This window comes from Syngnathoides biaculeatus, chromosome 11, assembly GCF_019802595.1.
Source record: "Syngnathoides biaculeatus isolate LvHL_M chromosome 11, ASM1980259v1, whole genome shotgun sequence".
Taxonomy (NCBI): domain Eukaryota; kingdom Metazoa; phylum Chordata; class Actinopteri; order Syngnathiformes; family Syngnathidae; genus Syngnathoides; species Syngnathoides biaculeatus.
In genome coordinates, this window is record NC_084650.1 from 12,328,425 (window position 1) to 12,351,408 (window position 22,984).

A 22,984-nucleotide genomic window follows, 5' to 3' on the forward strand; every position below is an offset into this window, starting at 1 on the left:
TTGGAGGTTGGCAATCGTGTGTAAAATCGTTGCTGCCATCTACCGGACTGGAGTATGATCAGTGAAAACTGGAAAAACTCGTCTTTTTTCAGTTCAACGTTCCTTCGTTCATTGTTTCTTTTAAATATTTAAGTTGTTCAGAATTCAGCCACTGAGAAAGATAGTGGATTACGATTTTTCTTCTTTTTTTAAGTTAAGAGCAGAAATGCATAGAAAAGCAATATTTTTTATTGGTTTTTATTTTGTGTATTTTGGGTGCCTTGCAGTGGTCGTGCATATGAGTGTAAGTGAGTGTTATGTAGCATCGTTCATGAAAACCTGATTATTTGTTGGCCAGAAAATGTGCTTCCTACCTTCTATCCCGAGATCTGCTGATCTGTGTGAATTTAATACATTTGAATGTGACTTGTTAATTCAGATCCCTGTTATAAAATATTGCGTACACTTCAACATTTCAGTTGTTTCTTCTTCTTATTATTATTATAGGTGGGGGCTTAAAGACGAAAAACATCTTCAGTTGATTGTACAGATTTTTCGATTATAGACGGAAAAATTGAATGAAAAATGTCAGGTGTTTCCATTCATTAAAATTATTATGCCTTTAAATTGAGAAAACACAGATTTTGTCTATTAGAGACATTTTTGGCTACATTTGAACTATGCACCAAAGACAAAACGAAAAAAAAATATTCGTATAAACCTCCTAAGAAAACCCAAAAGAAATCATTTAATATTTCAGGAAGAAAATTCTCGACTTGCACAAATTTTACGCATCTTTCAGTGAAATTTCTAGATGCCCTGTAACGTAGCATAAGGATACCAAACTCAATAATTTGTTGGGAGTGGCCGTCACAAATTCTTAAACTCAATTTTATTGAAAAGTTTTGGGCAGGCCTGAGACGAGCTTTGTTGTTGAAAATTCCTCCCATATTGTGAGAATCTGATGGAAGAATATACCCAAAACGTTTGACCCGTGCAGTTAAAACCAGTGCTATTAAATACTAATATGTAAAATACTGACGTGCTCTAGGATTATAAAATGAATGCAAAAGTTCTGGACAAGGGAGGTTTTTTTTTTTTTTTTTTTAACACGAATGCGGTGACGCTGATTTCCTGTGCTGATCCAACCTCCTGACCTAGTGAAACGTCACTGTATAGTGTTCACTGTTGGGAGAGGAAGGCGGACATTGAAGCTAGCTTGACCTGTCGTCGCTACGAGTCGGTCGAGACCAGCACCCGAATCCTTGTTCCGCCAGTGCAGCCTCCCCCCCCCCCCAACCCCCTCCGGACAAGAAGTTGACGCCAACGGGGTGCAAATCGACGACCTTCGTTAGAAAATGAGGAGGCGAATAGAGTTTCCGTTCGGTTATTGGCTGCTTTTCTTAGTATTTCATTCGCATTTGTGTTCGGCGTTCTATCTTCCGGGTTTAGCTCCAGTTAGTTTTTGCGAGGAGGGCAAAGGTAGCGACGATTGCCAGGTAGGAAGAATCTATCACGTTGTTGTTTCTTCAGCTATACAACGGGGTTCTTGGCCGAATTGGACGCTTTTAAACTCTTCTGGTCATCAATGTTTACCTTGCTAGCTAACGCTAGCTACATTAAGGCCCCTAACCTGCAAACAGCACGAGCATTGTGTAGCAGTCATTGCTGTTTATTGCGCTCGTGTATCCACTGAAGTTCTCGAGTTTTATGACTCTTTAGCAAGTACACGTATGGTGCAAATACGTATTTTAAAGTAATCACAAGGTTCACTTTGATGACTATATTAAAGTGCAGTGTTCATGTTAAGACGCTGCATAATGTTACAAAGGCTTGTTTAACAAATCGATTCTCTCTAAAGCCCAACTGCCCTGATGTAGTTTGTTGATCAAGGGGATGGTGCTTGGAGAGCTAGATGTATATGAGGTGGCACTTGGTACGAAAAGTTTCAGAACAACTGTCATACTCACTGCAAGAGAAAAAAAATGCAATGTGTATTTATTCATTTTAATTTGACCAAATTCAATTTGTTTTGGGAACTTTGCATAGTTAACCGACACTTGAATATCAGCACGGTGAAGATCATTCAGCAAGCCTTTTGGTGCAATGATCAACTGTCTTTATGGCTCAGTCTCGTTCTCAGTGTCAGTCTGGGATTTCCATCAGTTACTGTTCAGTCAGGTGTGCGAATGCTACGCTCGATGCATTTGCAACCTCTGATAGGACAAAGTATGACATTATTCAAACACTGACAAAGCTACTGTGCTGTGGAAAAGTAGTGGCCTCTTTGTCATTTTCTTGCATAGTTTCCCCACTTTATTTAAGATCATGAAACAGATGTAAAAAGACAAATATAACCCAAGTGAACTTAAAGTGCTGTTTTGTAACTTTGCATTGGAACTCTGCCATGGATGTCATTTTTGCCCAGTCTCTTCCTCCTTTGTGTCATCAACACTCACCTTAAAGGGGTATTCACTGGTTTGCATTAACAATGTATCCAATATGTCCTGTAATACGTGCTCTATTTTGACAATGTGTTGTTAAATACTCTCTCATTTAATAGTGTTTGAGAGAAGATTTTTATCGACAATTACGAATTTTCAGGGACGCTGCCATTTTCGCGAGTCACATGACCTACGTGCGCGGGTGTTAACGTGCCGCGACAAAGGCTCGATTACAGATTACGGTTTCTCGGATTTATCCTCATGTGATGAAGAAATAGCAGTATCGGTTGATTGGGAAGACTGAAGGTCTGGAGGTAATCAGGCTTGGGTGTGATCAGTGCAAAGGAACCAAAAATTGTGATTAGCCACGATTGCTTGATGATTTAATAAGGGAGGGTAATTACTTTTTACACACAAGGTCAGGTGACTTTGAATACTTTTTTTCCCCTAAGAACTGCAATAAACATTTTAAAAGCACTTATTTTTGTCAGTTTTTGGATGCTCCTAATGAAAGTTGGGAAAATGTAGACGATTCGAATGAGGGGCCAGTACTTTTACACAGCGCTGTATTTCTAACAATTCGGTGGCCTGTTTTTTGTTTGCCTTTCAAGACTTTGTAAATAAAGATTAGAAAAATACTGAATATTTCCCACAAAACCTTTCGCACCATTTGGCAACCTAATCTTGCCCTTCAATTGTCAACTGTTGTTTCATTACCCCGGCCCGATACATACAAATGTTTTGCTTTCTTCCAGACACAGATACAGCTGTTTGTCAATCGCCTGGATTCCGTGGAGTCTGTCCTGCCTTATGAATATGACGTGTAAGTGACACGTTTCTAAACGCGTGTCGTTCAAAGACGTAGCACTGCCTTAATCGTGTGTGATCCATTTGTCAAAAGATTCGACTTTTGCAAGGATGCCAAAGAAATGAGGCCTTCGGAAAATCTCGGACAGGTGTTGTTTGGGGAACGTATCGAGTCCTCGCCATACAAGGTCCTTGTCGCCCCAAAACATAAACCTTTTAAACTCTTGTTCCTCATTTTCGACACCTTTTAATCTCACTTGTCTCTCATCATGTGTGGCATACCCTCTCTTTGCAGTTCAACTTCAAAGAAGATGTCAAGTGTAAGGCGGTGTGCACAAAAACGTACAAGAAGGACAGCCAAGAGGACACGGCTCGACTGGATTTCATCAAAATGGGAATGCAGCTCAACTATCAGCATCACTGGTTTGTTCAGTCGCAGTTTAACAGCACTGTGTTTGCTGACTTTCGGTGATTTAAAAAAAAAAAAAAAAAAAAAAAGGTTTGGTATTTTGAGTGGCTCGTGCTTTGTTGTTTCAGGATCATTGACAACATGCCAGTCACGTGGTGCTATGACGTGGAAGAAAAACGGCAATACTGCAACCCCGGCTTCCCCATCGGCTGCTTCGTTACTTCAGATGGCCGACCCAAGGATGCTTGCGTTATTAATGTGAGCAATTTTAGATGTATTTTGTTGGGTTTTTTTTAGATTGGTATATCGTAGTGATGATGCAATGAAGTCTCGTATCGTACCTTCACTTGTTGAAACTTCATGGGCTCACAGAACCACCTGCTGGCCAGGTTTATAGTCACATGTGGCTGTGGTTTAACCACTTGACGGTGTGAGCGCTCCCCCGTGCTAAAAAGTCTTCCTTGTGATTAATGCACGTGTGTTACTATCAGGGGAACTCTGGGTACGTAGCAGTAGCACTTACTGGGAAATCCCCCAGTCTCACAGTTCCCCTTCTTCTACATTGAGCGAGCTAACATACGTTATAACCTAACCCTGACCTAACATTACAACAAAAGTTGATGAAAAAGATATACACATATATGTATGTTCACTGTGTTCATCTTTGTGGGACGTCGATAGCGAACAAGTCGTCAAATGGCACATGTTGAAGCATGGGTGTAGACATTTCAGACTGGCCGGAAGTTTACAAAATATATGCGCATTAATATACCCGCGTGCGCATTAATCACAACGAGACTTTTCAGCACCGGGAGCGCTCTGGCCATCACACCGGCACGTGTCATAATATAATTCGCAATCAAAGCTGACACCTGAAAATATTGTTTAATGCCATGTCTTGAAGTATTTTCACGTGTCCAATCTCATAAATGTTTTTCCCCAGGCCGAGTTCCACAAGCAGAATACATTTTACGTCTTCAATCACGTTGACATAAAGATCATTTACCACAATGGAGATGATGACGGCTGGACAGGCGCTCGGCTCGTTGCTGCCAGAGTGGAGCCGAGGAGGTAAACATTGACTGCTGTTAGATATACTTTGAAATATTAAAGGGCCGACGCAACCCATTCTGGGACAACGATGCCAATTTGTTCAACTGCGGAAGAATTTACCACTGTAGTAAATCAAAATAAGCTTCTCCAGAATGAAATCAAAGCCATCTCAAAACATATATCAACTGGAAGAAAAGATTGAAACAACATTTTGACCTGCTAAACAGTCATAAACGTGTAGTTTAACTTAATTAGTGGCGTCTAATTTAATGCATTATGCTTTTCTTAGAAAAAAGTTAACTGTGCAATATTAAAGCTTCCTAACAATAAGTTGTTTACTCACATGTGCCCTTAATAAAAAAGAAGGACATTACTGCTTGTGCCAAAACGCAACTGACTTAAAGGCCTTTTCACCTTGCGCGAAGCACAGCCCAATACACCGTCGAGCAACCCATTTATTGTGCATGTGCTGCTGTGACACGGCGCTGCGATGTCCAGCGACACACGGTGGGTTACTCGGTCCCGCAGTCCATCCAATAGGAGAGGTGGCGGCAAAGTGAGTTCAGTGTGACTACAGCAGGAGATTTTGGCAGTTATTATGCATTGAAAACAAACAGCATGGAGAAAGTGGTGTGACTTTTGAAGCACGGTTTTTTTATCTGTTTCGATTAACATTTTTCCCGACAATTTTGGTTGTTTTTCTCATGTTCTGCTTCACTGTACAGTATTAAATACTTTGCCTTTGCAGGTTGGTTGTCGTAACCCATAATTCAGTCTGGTAGAAACGTATTCAGGCAAATTTTGTATTTTCCTCCCCCCTTAATAGTATCAACCACGCAGATGAGAAGAACCCAAACTGCGAAAGTACCACCCCGATGGAAGTGCCGAGCCAGTTTAACAATGACCTGTCGATCGTTTATACCTACTCTGTCACATTTGAGGTAAGTCTTTGGACTCCATTTCTGTTTTTCCCTCCAAACATTGTGAACGTGTGTTACTTTTATGGAACATTGAATCTCATTTCACCAGAAAAACAATACGATCAAGTGGGCTTCCCGGTGGGACTACATCCTGGTCTCTATGCCACACACAAACATCCAGTGGTTTAGGTAGGAGCATGTATTTCATATTCATGTTTAAACACCTGTGTTGGAGTTTCTTCACGCATATTCTTGTCATTTGATTGTAGCATCATGAACTCCTTAGTCATCGTGCTCTTCCTGTCTGGGATGGTGGCCATGATCATGCTGAGAACACTGCACAAGGATATCGCCAGATACAACCAGGTGGACCAGGTACGAGGATCATCCGCACTACGCATGTACACACATATTACTCATAGGGTCGGGATAGTAGTACAGTGGTGCCTTGACTTACAAGTGCTCCAAGGTCCGAGTCTTGAGTAAAAGGACGTATGGGTTAAAAACATTTTGGAGCAATTTGTAAACAGTCGCTCCTTTTTCATCGTCAAAATTGCCACGGCAACTCGCATCTGGCCGTGGCGTCATCGGCGGCTGTGAAAACCAAATTCACTGCACAGCCGATGTGGAAAAATGGATAAAGTAGGAGTGTTTAGTCATATTGTAGATCCTCTTATTGTTAGGCACGCACCCCCCCCCCATCTCCAAAATGACAACTTTTTCAGGAAAAAAATAGATAGTTCATAGCTAGTGTGGAAAAACGAATGTACTATATATTATAAAGTGTACGAAATTCTTGTTGTCCATTCCTTGAAAATGATAACTTTTGAGGAAATAGTCATGATAAATATAACTATTTTTAAATGACAATATTTACGAGTTACCCAAAACTGAATTTAAGTTAGTGTTAGATCTTATTGCTATCATACACTCTTGTACTATCGCACAAAGAGAACAAGCACCTAAAATGTTGAAACCCTTATTCGATATGCTGAAAAACTGCTTATTAATTAGTGTCATTAATTAAAATAGTAAAAGATGACAGCTATCCTCATCACTGCCTCATCAACCCAAACCATTGTATAGTGTTGCTCTTGCTCACTCACATAAACGCAACAAAAATGACATTCAGTCACTAATTTAATTGCTCGAAAAAATCACTAAAATGTTCTGCAGACGTGTATTAAAATGGTAAGAAGACATCGTTTGCAATATCAAAGTCGCCGTCAGCCGAGCCCCTTGCCCATACTGAAGCCTTTAATACCACAAAACAAAAGATTGTGTAACGGCATAGTCCCAACATGATTTTTCCCAAGCATTCAACGCCATGTTGGCTGTGTTGACAATCATCTGAGCCCGTCAGATCATCATTTCTAACCCTCTCATACAAAAAATTCTCAACAAAACTCCTCCTACATCATCTTTTGAACAGTTTTCAAAGGTGACCGATGTAATCAATTGAACAAACAGCTCACCCGACTTGTGGAAATCAATCATTTCGCTCAGGTGACTGTCCTCTGCAAGAAGGCATTAGACGCGATCAACTTTAACGAAGCAAGCCAACGCAAAAAAAAAAAACACCGTGTTTTAAATATCATAGATGATGATGATTACACCCCAGGATTGCTTGTGAGCAGACCAAGTCTATTAAAAAAAGTATTTACCTGTGTGTGTGTGTATATATAATGTACTACAATAACAGTCCAGCATTAATGTTCTTGACAGAATTTTGAAAATACAGAACTTAGACCCATTCAGACCAATCGCTCTGAAAGTGAATTTCTACAGGTTGGGTGGGTCAATCCATTCATCTTTTTACGTTATAGCAAACCCATAACTTTTGTCCTAAGGCTCCTGAAATCAACTTTTTGTCCTCACAAATCGAGGCAAAAAAGTGGCCGAGTGAGCCCTCGTACCTTAAAATACTGGCGAGGGCACTCTTCAGTTGGAGTACCATTTAGTTTCACACCAGACACTGGCACTGTTGTTTTGTCACGTAGAATTATATCTGATCGCAGGAAGCTGTTATTGCATGAATGTGTACAGTATGATAGCCCCACTACTTGCTGTGTTTTGTGTAAAAGACAAATGCAGATAAAGGCGGGTTTTTTTTTTTTTTTTTTTTTTTTTTTTAGAACATAGGTTTGTTTTTTAGGTTTGCTGTCATGACGCTGGACATTTGAACGACCAAACACGGAAGCAGAGACTCGTTACATTTTAAACGATTTTATCGGTTGGCGGTGGTGGCCTTGAATTGGCCGCTTCTCTGAAATATAAAACTGATTCATCTCTTGGAGGTGGCGGCACCCTCCAGTCTCGGTGGATTCCGCCGAGTGAAATGCTTTGAGTCTGAACATGTTGTCACATTTCACAGGCAGACTTGATAAAGCTTCCATCCACCGTGCTGAAATCAACTCCCGTTTATGTAAGCCTGCTCAAAAGCAAACATTGTGGTCCTTCAATCAGGGGTTTGGGTGACATTGAAGCACAAGCACACGCTTGAGAGGAATGTAAAATGTGGTGTGACTACAGAAGAATAAATTACAAATTGATTGGACTCATATCACACCAAATTTTACAGCTTTTGTTCTCAGTGTTCACTTTTTGTTGCTTTGCTGGCAAGTTTCGAGCCGCCAGATACAATTCACTCCGTGGTGGCTGGTTCAACGTCAGCTTTGTGTGTGTGAAGTAGTCTGACAATATCCCAACATGCTTTTGCAAACTCTTACAGGAAGACGCGCAGGAGGAGTCTGGTTGGAAGCAGGTGCACGGCGATGTGTTCCGCCCGCCCAGGAAAGGAATGCTGCTCTCCATATTCCTCGGACAGGGCACGCAGATCTTCATCATGACCTTCATCACACTCTGTAAGATTGCACAATAGTGAGACGAATTTCAGGCATAACCGGAATGGGAGGCCAAAATTGTGCAAGACTTTAACATGGTTTAAAATTTGATTTTATAAAGTCAACGGGCAGAACCAGAAATATAGTGTGTGTGAGGTGTTAGTAGAAGCCACTGACTTGTGTAAAGTAGAGCCGCTGTTGTCCAATTGCGCCCATCTGATACTGTTAATTAAAATTGAGCATCAATACAAAAGGTCCATTGGGGAAAAAAAAATTTACTCACTGTGATCGGCCATTAATACAATGTTCACCAGTATTCCTGGGCGTTAGGAATCAAGCCCTGCAACAAATACGTGAGCGTCTAACGCCGTCCCAGTTAAGTTTTATATACCATATTTTCCACACTATAAGGCGCACCTAAAAGCCTTTAAATTTCTCCAAAGCTGACTGTGTGCCTTATATATGGATCGATATTGAGCCTTTAGTGCAGCTCCATCTAATGAATGGATAACGTAACCCCAGCCTCGACTGTACCGTCTATTCTATGCGCCGTATAATGCGTTATGCCTTATATATGGGGAAAAAAAAGTCTTAAAACAGGTCATTCATTGACGATGCGCCTTATAATGCCGTGCGCCTTATAGTGGCCAAAATGCGGCAATTTAAAAGCAAATTACAGAAAATGGATGAGAACAAGTGAGAGGGTGTAGATTCTGACGGGTGTGATGGAATTGTGAGACATTGTCTTCTGATTTCATTCAACTTTTTGACCGTCACTGGTTTTGCTGCATAAACATTATCTGAGATGGGCCTATTAAATCAATAAATAAATAAATCCTTTGGCATGAGGACACGGCTGGATGGAATTCACCACTACCTTGATAGTCATACTTCGTCCCGCTTTTACACTTCCAGTATCAGTTTCTGACAACTTTGCACACTTCCAGTGATGAGCTCTTCTCCCTCTGTAGTCCTGGCCTGCCTGGGCTTCCTGTCCCCGGCCAACAGGGGCGCTCTCATGACATGCGCCGTGGTCCTCTGGGTCCTGCTGGGCACACCTGCCGGATACGTGTCGGCACGCCTTTACAAAAGTGAGAGGGCTGACGACAAATTTGACAAAAACGTGATTCTGCATTCCTTCTGGTCGTGATGTCCTGCTACTCTTACTTTGATTTCAGCTTTCGGAGGAGAAAAGTGGAAGACCAACGTCCTGTTGACGGCGCTCCTGTGTCCGGGGTTTGTTTCCTCACCCAAAATAGTTTCTCTGTGTTTTCATCCTTGACTGTCCTTGTGTCAGCATTCCCTCGCCTCCCCTTTATCTCCAGTATTGTGTTTGCTGACTTCTTCCTGATGAACCTGATCCTTTGGGTGGAGGGGTCCTCAGCAGCCATCCCCTTCGGGACCCTTGTGGCAATCCTGGCTCTGTGGTTTGGAATTTCTGTGCCGCTTACATTCATCGGTGCCTACTTTGGATTCAAGAAGCCTGTATGTATCTGTTTTAACTATCATGGACTCTCTCAGATTGAACAACAATTCTGAAATGGTGTTTGATGACACTTGTTCATTTTAGAAAATAGATGATCAGTTCCAGGGTCAAACTGTCACAATCGTAAAAGTCTGGAAGCTAAAGAAGATGTGAACATAATGCTTTGCACCCTCACTGCCAATCATGAAAATCCACAAGTAATTAAATCCAACATACAAAGTTTTATATTTGCATATATAGATGCAATGATAGACGATCACGACGAAAAACTTTTTTTTTTTCCCTATTTGTGTTTTCCTTTCAGAAAAGGCTCTGGCTTGGTTAGATGAAACTCCTCCTCTCAATTCAGTTCATTGGCCACAAGATACCACCAAAGCAATATTTTATATTTGACATGGCTCTGTCCGCGGTATAAATAAAATAAAACATTAGTCTGACAAATGTCAAAACAGTCAAATGTATGTGACGCGTTGTGTTGCCAAAGTCAAAATAACGATTACCGTAATTCCCGGCCTACAGATCGCACCTGGTTACAAGCCTCACCGAGTGCATTTGTAAAGGAAATAGCATTTGGTGCATACATACGCCGCAGCTGTGTAAAAGCCGCAAGTGCCCACATTGAAACAAGAGGTTTTTACAAAGAAAGACTGTACACAGAAAGAGTGTAACACTAGCGCGGCGGTAGGGTTAGCACTAGCATTAGCGCTGGGCTAACAGGGCCGGTTAAAATAAAACTTACCGGTAAATATCACTGAGACACGCCAGTAACACACGCTAGCACAATGCTAACACGGCCGGTAAAAGTCACTTCCTTCGGCACATATGTTCCACCGGTTTCATTCTTACCTTTTCTGCTCAAGTGCCCCTTTGCGGCCATTAGAAAAAAATGCACAAATTAACCGCATAAGCCGCACTGTTGAAAGCATGTAAAAAAAGTCGCAGCTTGTAGTCAGGGAATTACGGTATTCCTTTGATGCATGCACCAGTTTCTTGCAACATTTTCCAAGTTTCCCGAAATTCTGTTAAAATTGCACATTTTGGAACCCAAGCACCATTAAACTGCAGGTCCCATTATCACGAATTGCACATGCTTATTTGCATATTTTCCCTTCTCACACCCACGCAGGCAATTGAGCAACCGGTGAGAACGAACCAAATACCTCGTCAAATTCCCGAGCAGTCATTTTTCACCAAGCCCATCCCTGGCATCGTCATGGGCGGCATCCTGCCCTTTGGCTGTATCTTCATCCAGCTCTTCTTCATCCTCAACAGCATTTGGTAAGCAAGCACGGGAGGAAATCCTCACTGGATCTGTGACGTTTTAAAACGAGCTACGTGTCAAATGTTTTACATTTGATAGGTCTCATCAGATGTACTACATGTTCGGCTTCCTGTTTCTGGTGTTCATCATTCTGCTCATCACTTGTTCCGAGGCCACCATTCTGCTGTGCTACTTCCACTTATGCGCTGAGGTACGTTTAATCCAGTGTACCACGCTGTCACATGCATTATGGTGCAAAAGGGTTGATGATGACAGCAATCAAGATGGGATTGAAGCGTAGATGCTCAGCTTTAAGACGTTTTTGCAAAAATTACAGTTGCCACATGGTTCCAGCAAACTTCAAAACAGTTAGCAATTTGGGAGGTTGTGAACAATTACAATTCTTCAAAATGAGCCTTCAATTTGATTATTGCCACTCACAGCTGTAGTCCACTGTACAAATGTAAAAAAATAAAATCACACATTTATTTGAATCACCGAGGGTGGTTAGCTTAATGCTAACAAAGAATGCAAAATCCTTCATGGCGGGCTAATGCAGCTAGCATAGATATTCTGATGTTATACTTCAAACCAATAGCTATTTGAGCAATCTTATAAAATGTTGTCCTTTTTTGGGAAAAAAAAAAAAAAAAACTTTGACTTTTACTGGAGCTTACTGAGCACTTGTTAAAGACAAATGTTTAAAAAAATTTTGTGTAGCCAATGATTGTTTTTATATTTAAAATGTAATTATCGTTACCGGTAATTCACCAATTGCTTAATGAAGTTAATAACTGTTAAATGTACATCAATACTTTTACATTTTCAAATTATGCTAGTACAAGCATAAATGACGTGGAAATTGGAATGTAAACAAAAAAACCCAAGCAATTTTACATTTCACATTTTGTTCTAATATATAGGTTTTGTTTTAAATAAAAAGTGTTTAAGTCAAAATTTAAAACGCCATTATAAATATTTTAAATAAACAATTTTAATACTTTGTAAAAGGTATTTCTGTAATTGTTTATTAGTATTCCTAATTTTATTTACAATAAATCAACTGGATTGTTGAGTGAGATCGACAATTAGAAAATAAATACATCCTTAAAGATTTTTTTTTTTTTTAAATAAATACCTTAACTGTACCGAACGCATAATTTTGTTTTCCTGACTTGACATCCGCATGTGCAGGACTACCACTGGTGGTGGCGCTCCTTCCTGACCAGCGGCTTCACTGCGGTCTATCTGTTCATCTACGCCGTGCACTATTTCTTCTCCAAGCTGCAGATCATCGGTGCGGCCAGCACCTTCCTCTACTTCGGATACACCATGATCATGGTGCTCATCTTCTTCCTCTTCACAGGTGAGCCTTCTGTCCTCTGTTGTTCCGTTTTATGAATAGCACGAGGTGGCTTGACAGTTCAATTGCACCTTCTTTTGAAAGAACATTTGAGATGGATGAGAGATGAACATAGATAGAGAGATTTGATGCAAGTAAATCATAATTACCGGATTGAGTGAAATTGGATTTCTTGCGGCAAAGCTGGTGATCCCTCACAGCAGCGTGTGTTTGCCAAAGTCCAAATGTGGTATCAGGTATTTCATCCTGGTCTTGAATAAACTAGGAAATAGTTATCGTACTTGTGAAACAGTGTTTGCTCTTTATTGAGTCAGTGCTGGTAAAAACCCATGATGCAATAAAATCCACGTCAATTTTCCATCCAGGGCTCGATCAAAGAATACGGGTTGGCAAAGTTTTTTTTTTTTTTATTCACTGACTGTCTAGCGGGGTCGCTAGCGTTCCTCCATTCACAAAAGGAGCCGTTTTTAAACCTGTAGTTCTGTAGATTTCAAGTAATTTGCAATTAATACTTATATTTTCAGGACTTTCAAAAAAATCCTATAAAACTGTCTCAATGATGTCTACAAAGGATTACCTTTGTTGCTATCGATAGTACCGTATTTTCCGCACTATAAGGCGCACCTAAAAGCCTTTTAATTTTCTCAAAAGCCGACGGTGCGCCTTATAATTGGGTGCGCTTTATATATGGATCACTATTGAGCCTTGAGTGCAGCTCCATCTAATGGATGTGTAACGTAACCCCAGCCTTTACTGTAGGCTCTATTCCATGCGCCTTATACTGCGGTGTGCCTTATGTATGAAAAAAGTTTTAGGGTAAGACATTCATTGAAGGTGCACCTTATACTGCGGTGCGCCTTATAGTGCGGAAAATACGGTAGTTTAAGACAGAGTCACATACACGAGGTTTGAGGTTTGCAGAGTAATCGTAGCTAATTGGCGTGCACACGGCTCTTCTTTATCGCTCTCCGAGAATTTATCGTCTCAGCAACTTCACGTCTCGTTATGGAAGCTGATTTGCTTCACCAGCATCACTTGTAGGTCCAGATTAAAATAAAGTTACATGTTGACATTATTTTGAGACTGAGCTGCAAGTTGCCAGGGGTGGGGGGTTAGATGTCAAAAGATTATCGCAGGGGAATAATCCAAGCCAAAACATCGCTTTCCTTCCATGCTTCCACTCTGCGGCTAAATAATGCTAATCTTCCCCATTTTTCAATGTCTATTTTATCTTTTTCATCCCGTCCTCAACTTTGATCTCTGCATAATTCACGCTTTTAAAGCTCACAGAGAGATAAGTGACTTCTTCTTAAACGTTAGCAAATGACTAAAAAGGAAAAAAAAAGCGTGAGTTAGTTGAATGTGTATCGTTTTATTTGGAAATTTGCAAAAGTTTTAGATACAGTATCTCCGAAGAGCAGAGCACATTTTTTTTTGTGATTATATTCATTGTTTATATATGAAGAGTTTGTTTTCAAAACGAGACATAGGCATTTTTTTTCAGATTTACGAAACTCGCACCAAAATTATCCATTCGGAGCTGGATAATTTTGGTGCGAGTTTCGTAAATCTGAAAAAAATGCTTATGTCTCGTTTTGAAAACAAACTCTTCATATGCATGTGCATCTATCCGTCCGACAATCCATCCATTATCTGAGCCACTTATCCTCACGAGAGTCACGGTAGTGCTGTAGCCAATCTCAGCTCTCATCGGGCAGGAGGCGGAGTACTCACTGTACTCTTATCTGTCTATCTATCTGTCTATCTGTCTGTCTGTCTGTCTATAATTTTTTTGGGGGGGGGCACCCTGTGTATAAACACACACTTTAGCTATCCATTTTTAATAATGCCTAACAAAGAAACAATGTGGGAATGGACCAATAGTATCAATTTGTGGGGAAGAAATATGAAATTATTATTATTTTTTTTTTGTTAGAAGCAGATTTTAGATTCAGATTTTGCACCTGAGCATAGAAAATCCTATTTAACATTTCCCACTCACCTCATCATCCTCATAAGTAAATCTCCACCTTGCTGGAGCGCTTGATTGTGTTTTCTCTTCTCACGTCCTGCTGCCGCACGTTGCTGTGTTTTGATTTCTTTTCAATATTTGTTTTCCTCCTCAGGAACCATCGGCTTCTTTGCGTGCTTCTGGTTTGTAAATAAGATCTACAGTGTAGTCAAGGTGGACTAGAAGACGGAAGAGAGAGCGGGAGAGACTGTTGTGGCTGTCCACGCGGTGACGCCACGTTTGAAAGGACCAGAAGTGAAACCGTCATTCATCACGACAAGACCCCCAAGGGCCGAGCCCGTCCTTTTTTTTTTCTTTTTTTTTGTGTGTGTGTATGCTTTAAACCTCTGTCCTTCAATAATTTTCAATCGCGTTCACTCTTGACTTTTAATATTTGGAGTGGCACCATTATAAATTAACTTGGGTCCTCGTTGTCATTGTGAACTTTTTTTTTTTTTTCTCGAGTGGAATTTAAAAAAAAAAAGGAAATGCTTCTTTTCATGGCATTGTCTTGCATAGACGTTATTTTCATTTTCTGTCCCCTTCCGGCTAAATGTTTTGGGTCCTTATTTTTTTTTTTCCCCCCCTCTGTACTGATGATTGGAGGAAGAAAAAAACCCTGCTTGTACATATATTGTATAGACAGAGTGAAGGAACGAATGCTTACTTTCTGTTGTCATTTTAGGGCTTTAAATCCTGAACTATATCCGCCTATACTGTAGTTGAGAGCGCATATAAAAAACACTTCCATTTTTGCTGATACATGGCCTTGTTTTCAATGTATTTATCTGCTTTCCTTGGATCAAAGGAAAGAGCAAGTCTGCATCATAGATTTCTGCCGGTCAAGCGGCAGCATGTTCCAAAATGGAGGATCTTTTAATTCAATGTTTAATTAATTCAAATGAGAATCGTCTGAATTCACTTAACTACTTTTGTTTCCCACACTGTTTGCTTCAGTCGGGACGGGGAAAAGGGGGGGGGGGTTGTCACCCACGGTGATATGTTTTGCAAATATATAAAATTAATACATCGTGCTTTGTATACGCCTCTTGAATGTATACTCGACTACGGATACATTACATATTTTCCAGTTTTTGGTCTGGTTTGGAAATGAGGAGTTTAAATTGGTCTTCTTTTCTTCCACATGAGCAAAATGCTAATTTTGCACAATAGCGATGAAAATCCTTGTTGTCCCTCAAGTATTTAACGAAATAATTGCATTTTGGTCATAGTTGTGTGAAATGAGGGATATTATGTTGACATTCGCAAATTAGTGAAAAATACAATATGTACGGTCCTTTATAAGCGATAATAAACCTTTATCTTAGGAGCCAATTGAACTTTTATGAATCACAACCGTGTAATGTACTACCGTAAATGAACAACTACACAGATGTTCATTATGAGCATGTCACATTTAATTTTTTAATAACAGGCCATCACTGCTGTGAGTACATCAAAGTTTTAAAAAAGCAATTTGAGAGCTAACTTAGGTGTGTGATTTGTAACTTACTGAAACAAGGAAACAAATTTAGTTGGCATGTTTATCTATTTGAAGATGTATGAAAGTACATGTAACAATTAACCATGAATATATTCCACTCTTGCTCGACTTTTTCTAGTGGTAGTAGAAATAATACAAAACCACAAAAATACACTTTTAAGTCACATTTCAAAACAACTACAATACGTCGGTCGTCTTAATGTACCGTAAATTCCGCCCTACAATCTTTTACTTTTTTCACGCGTTTTCAACCCTGCGGTCTCTGCCGTGATGTGGATAATTTGTACATTTTTTTGTAACGGCCGCAAGGGGGCACTCGAGCGGAAAAGGTACGAATTAGACCAGTGGAATATCTGTGCTGAGGAAGTGACTTTCGCAGGCCCTGTTAGCGCTGCGCTAGCGTTAGTGCTGTGCTACCGTGTTGCTGCTGTGTTCCTGGCATGCCTCACTGATGTTTACCGGTAAGTTTTATTTTAACCGGACCTGTTAGCGCTAGCGCCGTACGCTAGCATTAATGCGGCGCTAGCGTTAGCACGATCGTTACACCGTGCTAGCATTAAACTTTCTGTGTACCGTCTTTCTTTGTAAATATTTCATGTTTCAATGTGGGCACTTGCGGCTGTGGCGTATGTATGTACCAAATGGTATTTCCGTTACAAATGTACTCGGTGAGGCTTGTAACCAGGTGCGCTCTGTAGGCCGGGAATGGATAGGTTTCCAATTACGTTATCTTGTATGTCAGAGGTCAGAGAACACAGGTGAAGCGTGAAGTTTTTTCTTTCGTTAATTTATCCGATTGGTCTAAGGGGAATCCGAGGACTGTGTTGACGTCATTGGAAACCTATCCATTACGGTACATGTGTTCAATGACACTTCAAATGAGTGATTGCAGTGCCTCGAAAAACTCCATATTCCTTGAACTTTTCAGTTTTTGTGACATTACTGTCACAAACGTGAACGTATTTGGGTGTGATTTTATGTGACAGACCAGCATAAAGTAGAACATATTTGTGAAGTGCAGTGAAAATTCAGTTTTTCCAACAATTCATGCAAATATAAATCTTAAAATGTGTGGTGTTGCATTTGTACTTCGACAGACAGCAAAAGACTTGCAGCGGTAATTGCAGCAAAAGGCGGTTCTACGAAGTACTGAGGCAAATAGATTTTCATGATTTTTATTTGTCTTTAAAAAAAATCATTTATTAAGTTATGTGCTATTTTGTGTTGGTCGATCACATAAAAAACCCTCGATAAAAACGGTTTGTTGTTGTAAAGTGGAAAAATGTGAACAAGGGGTACTTTGTCAAGGCACTGTAAATAAATAGATGCGGTAATCAGGCTCGGGTTCCTAACCGCCAATTAGTTACATCTATAAACACTCATTAACTTGTATTTGAACATGACAAAAGGAAATTATTATTTTCTTACATCGCTGCTTCACCTTTTAAGAAGAAAAAAAAGCTTCCAAACTAAATTGTGGGAGTTACTGTACATACAACTGCTGCTTCGAATTATCCAAAATAATTCTTGACTTCTTGTATTGACCGAGCACAACAATCTCTTGACAGGTTGAGACATGACAGCTGAGTAAAAATACATATTTTATGTTGTATATCATTAAAAACCAACAATAATATTGCACTAACAGACCGTTTAACTCGATATTGTAAAGGGTTGTGCATTCGTATCAATCTTGTGATAATACAAAGAAGTCATCCCATATTTCTCTTAAATATCCCTTTTTTTTACCTCATTAGCACTAAAAAAAAAGAACAGATTGCAGCTAATACTGTTTGTTGATTGATTGTATTATTAATTATCATTTAAAATGACCTAATTTCCTTCAAATCCTACCTAAAAGTAAAGATTGACAAGTATTGTTGAAATGTTGTTCTTCGGTGGTTTTCAAAATCAGTTAAACCTTATTTTGTGATTTTTTTTTTTTTTTTCTTTTTTTCGGGGGTGTCAGCTCAAGAGATCAACCCTTACATGTGCCACACAAGTAAGCAACTCTCTTTTTATGCTTGAGTTACAACAAACTATGATGAACTTTTATTTTATGGGCGATAAGTGTATTGTGTGCGTCGACAGGGACGATGAATGATTCTCTGTTTGTTTGTTAAAAGTCGCGATCAAACAGGTTTTGCGATGAATTGCAATTTTTCACTCACTCAACCAGATTTAATCTAAACGTGAGGAGTACGGGAGAGTACGGACTCTGCTCTGTCCAAGATTCTGTACTTGAACAGAATAGCAGTTGTTTGCAATTGTCGAGAAATGCCCTCCCTCTGAAGCGGGGAGCTGGATTTTAACGTTTTAACTGGTTTGGACAATGAATCGAGCTTCAGGTCACTTCTTAAACGGGCTGTTGTTCCATTTTACATCTCGATGACAAGGTCTGTGACTCATCTTAATTCGGTGTCGCCCACGCAGATGTGGATTTTTTCCTTGTTAATATTTGAAAAGGTTGACCATTTTTGAGCAGTTTGGTAAAGGGGGAAAAAAATTCCTCTTAACACACCCCACACCAAGATAATCCCTCAGGATAATCATTCAGGGTCATCTGAAAAGCTGTCTTTTTTTCTGATTTTGATAACAAATAAAAAACAAAAACTAAAAGCTGCTCAGATTTGGTCCGATTGTTGGTATCCACGTACCCATTTTAAACTGTATTTACACAAGCAGAAATAGACAAGTAAAGTCTAATTCTGTCCCTTGATGTACAAGCCGTGTACCACATCAGGCTTGATTGAATGATTGTACTCCATGCTAACTCTTCACTCTTTACATTTTCCACAGCCCGAAAGTGGAAGTTGCGTTTCTAAACTCAAAGGGAAAAGGATCTTACCAATCAATGGTACAGTGCTGCTAAATGTGGGACTAACACCCTCAAAATAAAGGGCTTTGCTCATATTTTCACACATGTAAAACTCACAAAATGTCCGCGATATTTGGCTTTCAGGGGAAATTTCCTGACATTTCTGCAACTTTTGAACGTTCATGTCGGACTTGAAGATTTCCGGACATTTTGCACGTCTTTCCGTTCTTTGACATGGAGCTGAACGGCAGAATTGACGATCCTCCGAGAATGATCCCTTTCTGGAACTCTTGCGATCTCTTTGTTGCAAGCTGCTGATGACACTGTGTGACATTCTAAGCTCAGTCGGTCCCTCTGATCCCTCTGAGAACATCTTGAAGCACTGCAAACAGTTGGACGTGGATTTAAGAGAGTTAAGAGAAAGTCAAATCAAGTTTACCAGAACAGTTATCGTGCAATTTAAGTTCTTCCTCGAATTTCGTGTGAAAGCCAAATATCCAAAACTTTTTGAGTCGTGTGTACAAGGTAGTTCTATTATACATCTGTGTACGTAAAGCCATCGCCGGTCCAACATCTGACCTCTTTATGTACTCTGTTTGTCATGGGCAACGGGCTCCCGATCTGAGTTGAGGCTGGTCGTGGTTGTTTCCTTGTGGCTATCCCTCGATCTCCTCTCAAAGGTGGGCGAGGACGACGTGGTGCACTCCTCCCACGTCTGCAGTGGAAAGACCTTGGCGGCCAGGCTGGGCAAGTGAGGGTGCGTCCCGGCGCGGCCCTCCCCGGCCGTGGTGTGGCAGTTCTCGGTGCCCGAGCTCTGTCCCTGCTTGCAGAACATCCCGCAGAGCAAAGCGAGGAATTCCTTCCGCACGCTACGGTGCATGTATCCGTAGATGTACGGGTGCAGGCAGCACTGCAAGAAGAAGAGTACCAGGGCCAGAGAGGACAGCCAGGGGGGCACATCTGCTCTGGCGCTCATAGATATGGTGTTCAGTACGCTGTAGGGTCCCATACTGAGGATATAAGACGCCATGATCACAAAGACGACGCGTGCGGCCTTGCAGTGGTAGTGGAAGCGTCGGTGCCTCACACGTGTCGGGTACCCCTTGGCCAAGGGAGGGGCATCCGGTGAACTCGCCTGCTGGGGCGCCGAGCTACCCTGTCCTTGCAAGTCCTGAGGGCGGGTCTGGGAGTAGGATCGCGTCTGTATGGGGTGCACCAGGGCATTCTGCCTCCGAGCCGCCCGGAATACCATCCAATAACACCCGACCATGACGAGAACCGGGAGCCAGAAGGAGAAGGTGGCTACCACAACGGAGTAGGACAGGCTGTAGGACCACACCACCGAGCACATCTTGTGATAGTGGTTGAAATCGATGGTGCCCCATCCGTACAGGGGCGGCGTACTCTGGAGGAAGCTAAACACCCAGGTGCAGATGATCAGGTTGGTGCCCAGGTGAGGCGTCATCCGGGTGGGGTAGGACAGAGGATGGATAATGGCCAGGTAGCGGTCCACGGAGACAACGATGATGGTGTTGACGCTGGTAAATGCGAAGAGGTGCATGAGCACCACCAACGCCTGACACAATCTGGCATCTAGTGGCCAAACTCCCGGCACAGTGGCCGCGATGGCAAAGGGCATGACCAGCACGGTCTGGAGAAGGTCAGCCAACAGGAGGTTGAGGACGAAGCGGTTGGCCACGTGCAGGAGCTGCGGCTTCCTCTGGAAAACCAGCAGCACTACCACATTCCCAAACAAGGAAATGCAAACGATCACAGATATCAGCACAATCTTGAGAACGCTGTTGGTTGCCGAGCTCCACAACGGATCTCGGCCAGGAATGCCCGAATCCCTTTGGGCGTCGGTTACATTGGGGCCAAGGCTGGGCGCCTGAGAGCATGGCATCCTTGGCGTCAGCCTGCCTGCCCGTTTTGTCCTGTCTGGCCCAGTCAATTCATGGGGAATAACGCGGGAGACATTTCAATTCAAGGCAGACGGAGAAGGTTTTGGGGTTGTGCGTTGGGATGCCTTCACACAATTCATCTCACAGTCAAATAACATGTTAAGTGGTCAGCCGGACACGATCAGCTGTTTGCCTGAGAATGAAATGAGAACATTTGAAACTGACTGTGTTCTTGTTTCAGTGCAGACGGTTAAATTTGGTTGTCTGAGGAAATGAGAATACATGACAACAAAAACAACCAGATCAGTGTTTGTGTTTCGGACGGTAAAACCTTCATCCGTGAAGGCGATTCAAAAATTCCGTTTTTGGGGTGAATGGAGAAATGTTCGTCAACCCCTGTCCTCCAAACATTTTGCTTCTGTCGTTGCCATTTAAACAAAGCCCAAAACTCTGCTTGTATGATTTAGGGTCTTGTCCGTTGTGTGACGCAAACGGGGATGAGTCCAGGGTGATCCCGCGCCTCGTTCTTCCACTCGGCCAGAACCAGTCTTGACCTCACAAAATGATGTCTGAACATCAGTTCTATCGTCTACATCCGCATAACGTGAGAAGAGTCGTTGTTGGTCCTGGTAATGGCCTCATTGTAGATCGTACATGCAACGGTCGACGTGAACAGCATTTTCACTCAGTTCCGATCATTTTGTCAACATTCGTATGAAAGTTTACGTTGTCGGTTGTTCCGTAAAACTCCACTCAGGTGGGAATGTCTGGTCTCTACTCCCGTAAATTACAGGCAATGGGTCCAGGCTGATCCAAAGTCAGTAGGAATCAGCATATAATCAGCATATATAAGTAATAAAAACTGTTTTAATATGAGTTCAACACACTCGAGCCATAGGACAATCCCTGGCATCCAGATCCTTCCGGCCTTTTCACTGGGTTCTGATCCGTATAAGAAATGACACGTTTATACTCGGTTCCCTGAAACTGCAGTGATGGGTGTGAATGTCTGGTATTCATTCCTGTGATTGGCAGGTAATCGGTCCAGGGTGATCCCTTGCCCCGAAACCAATATCAGCAGGAACCAGGAGTGGGGAGCTAAAAAAAAAAAATAGTCCGAATAGTCCGTGTAGCAGTATCCAGATGCAAAAGGGCCTCGTTGGAACTCACATCTGCAGCATCGCTCACGCAAACGTCCACAATGGACGCTGCAACGCGCACATGCATTAAAAAAAAAACGTCTTCATCCCCCCTCAAATATGACGGCGGAGCCCTCGGTTCGGGCTAGATGGCTCGGTTCTCCTCATTCCGCCCCCCCCCCCCCTCCCCGCTCATCCCCCGACCTCCTTCCTCAACCTCCCCCGCCTCCATTTCGGAGCTCCGGTCGATGGCAGCGAGCAGATGCCGCGCGTCTTCCCCGCTGCGGGGGGTCTCTCATCCAGACGAGCACAGCCTTTCCCTCTTCCGGATTTCACGCCTCATCAAATATTTCAGATCGGATCCGCTTTGCCGACTTAACGGCCGTCGCCGAGGTGTCACGCGTCCCCTGCGCATCCACGAGCGAGGACACCTGCAACGACGCGAGCGGCGAGGACCCGCTGGAAATTTGTCACCAGCCCCCTCCCATCATCCAGCATCCACCCCCTCCTTTCTGTCTCTCCTTGCACGCTTTACACCACGTCTGACACTTTTTATTCCACACGTCATCCCCCCTCCGCACCCCCACCCACTTTGTGTGTGTGCGTGAGATTTATTATTGTCTTTGTTATTCTTATTGTGCAACAAAACCATATCTTTATTATTAGATAGGGTCATTCCACAAATGGAAAATTCAAGGGAGACACTACATACAGAATAATTGTTCTCCTCAGCCAAGAATGTCCTAAATATAATTTTCAATTCCGAATACCTTTTGAGCACTGGTGGTAAACTCAAGGCCCGGGGGCCAGATCCGGCCCGCCACATGATTTTATGTGGCCCGAGAAGGAAAATCGTGTGTGTCAACTTCTGTGATTCTTGTTCGAATCTGTACCAAAATTTGCCATAAAATGTCATATCATAAATCATAATGTTGAGGTATTGCAAGCGTTTTTAAATGTTACCAAACATCAACAATAGTTGAAAACCCCATCACCCTTGATTTCTGATTCCAAAAGTAATTCATAAATTTCACGTGTCAATATGA

The 22,984-nt window shown here is 41.9% G+C and overlaps 2 protein-coding genes across 4 annotated transcripts; one reads left to right on the plus strand and one right to left on the minus strand.

Annotated features, from left to right (window-relative positions):
* The first annotated feature begins 259 nt into the window (after positions 1-259).
* Positions 260-15,338, plus strand: tm9sf5 (transmembrane 9 superfamily protein member 5). Of its 3 annotated transcripts, none has more exons than XM_061834466.1 (18): positions 260-283; positions 3,179-3,246; positions 3,325-3,418; positions 3,526-3,653; positions 3,768-3,897; positions 4,583-4,710; positions 5,519-5,633; positions 5,722-5,801; positions 5,882-5,987; positions 7,987-8,037; positions 8,344-8,476; positions 9,427-9,546; positions 9,634-9,691; positions 9,781-9,940; positions 11,068-11,219; positions 11,302-11,413; positions 12,397-12,568; positions 14,692-15,338. In XM_061834466.1, the coding sequence occupies exons 1-18, from the start codon at positions 278-280 to the stop codon at positions 14,757-14,759; spliced, it is 1,881 nt and encodes a 626-aa protein (XP_061690450.1). In that variant the 5' UTR covers positions 260-277; the 3' UTR covers positions 14,760-15,338. The 3 variants fall into 3 exon arrangements, with proteins under 3 accessions (XP_061690450.1, XP_061690448.1, XP_061690449.1); XM_061834464.1 differs by lacking the exon at positions 260-283 and adding an exon at positions 1,113-1,478; XM_061834465.1 differs by lacking the exons at positions 260-283; positions 7,987-8,037 and adding an exon at positions 1,114-1,478.
* A 4,143-nt stretch (positions 15,339-19,481) lies between these two features.
* Positions 19,482-20,801, minus strand: gpr101 (G protein-coupled receptor 101). Its single transcript, XM_061835579.1, has one exon. The coding sequence runs from the start codon at positions 20,799-20,801 to the stop codon at positions 19,482-19,484; it is 1,320 nt and encodes a 439-aa protein (XP_061691563.1).
* Positions 20,802-22,984: the final 2,183 nt, after the last annotated feature.

Bases quoted from the DNA above. Each gene is read 5' to 3' on its own strand.
- tm9sf5 (XM_061834464.1), top strand. From the start codon at position 1,338: ATGAGGAGGCGAATAGAGTTTCCGTTCGGTTATTGGCTGCTTTTCTTA. The intron at 8,038-8,343 runs GTAAGCCTGCTC...AAACTCTTACAG, and splicing joins TGAAATCAACTCCCGTTTAT to GAAGACGCGCAGGAGGAGTC. The intron at 9,941-11,067 runs GTATGTATCTGT...ACACCCACGCAG, and splicing joins ACTTTGGATTCAAGAAGCCT to GCAATTGAGCAACCGGTGAG.
- gpr101 (XM_061835579.1), bottom strand. From the start codon at position 20,801: ATGCCATGCTCTCAGGCGCCCAGCCTTGGCCCCAATGTAACCGACGCC.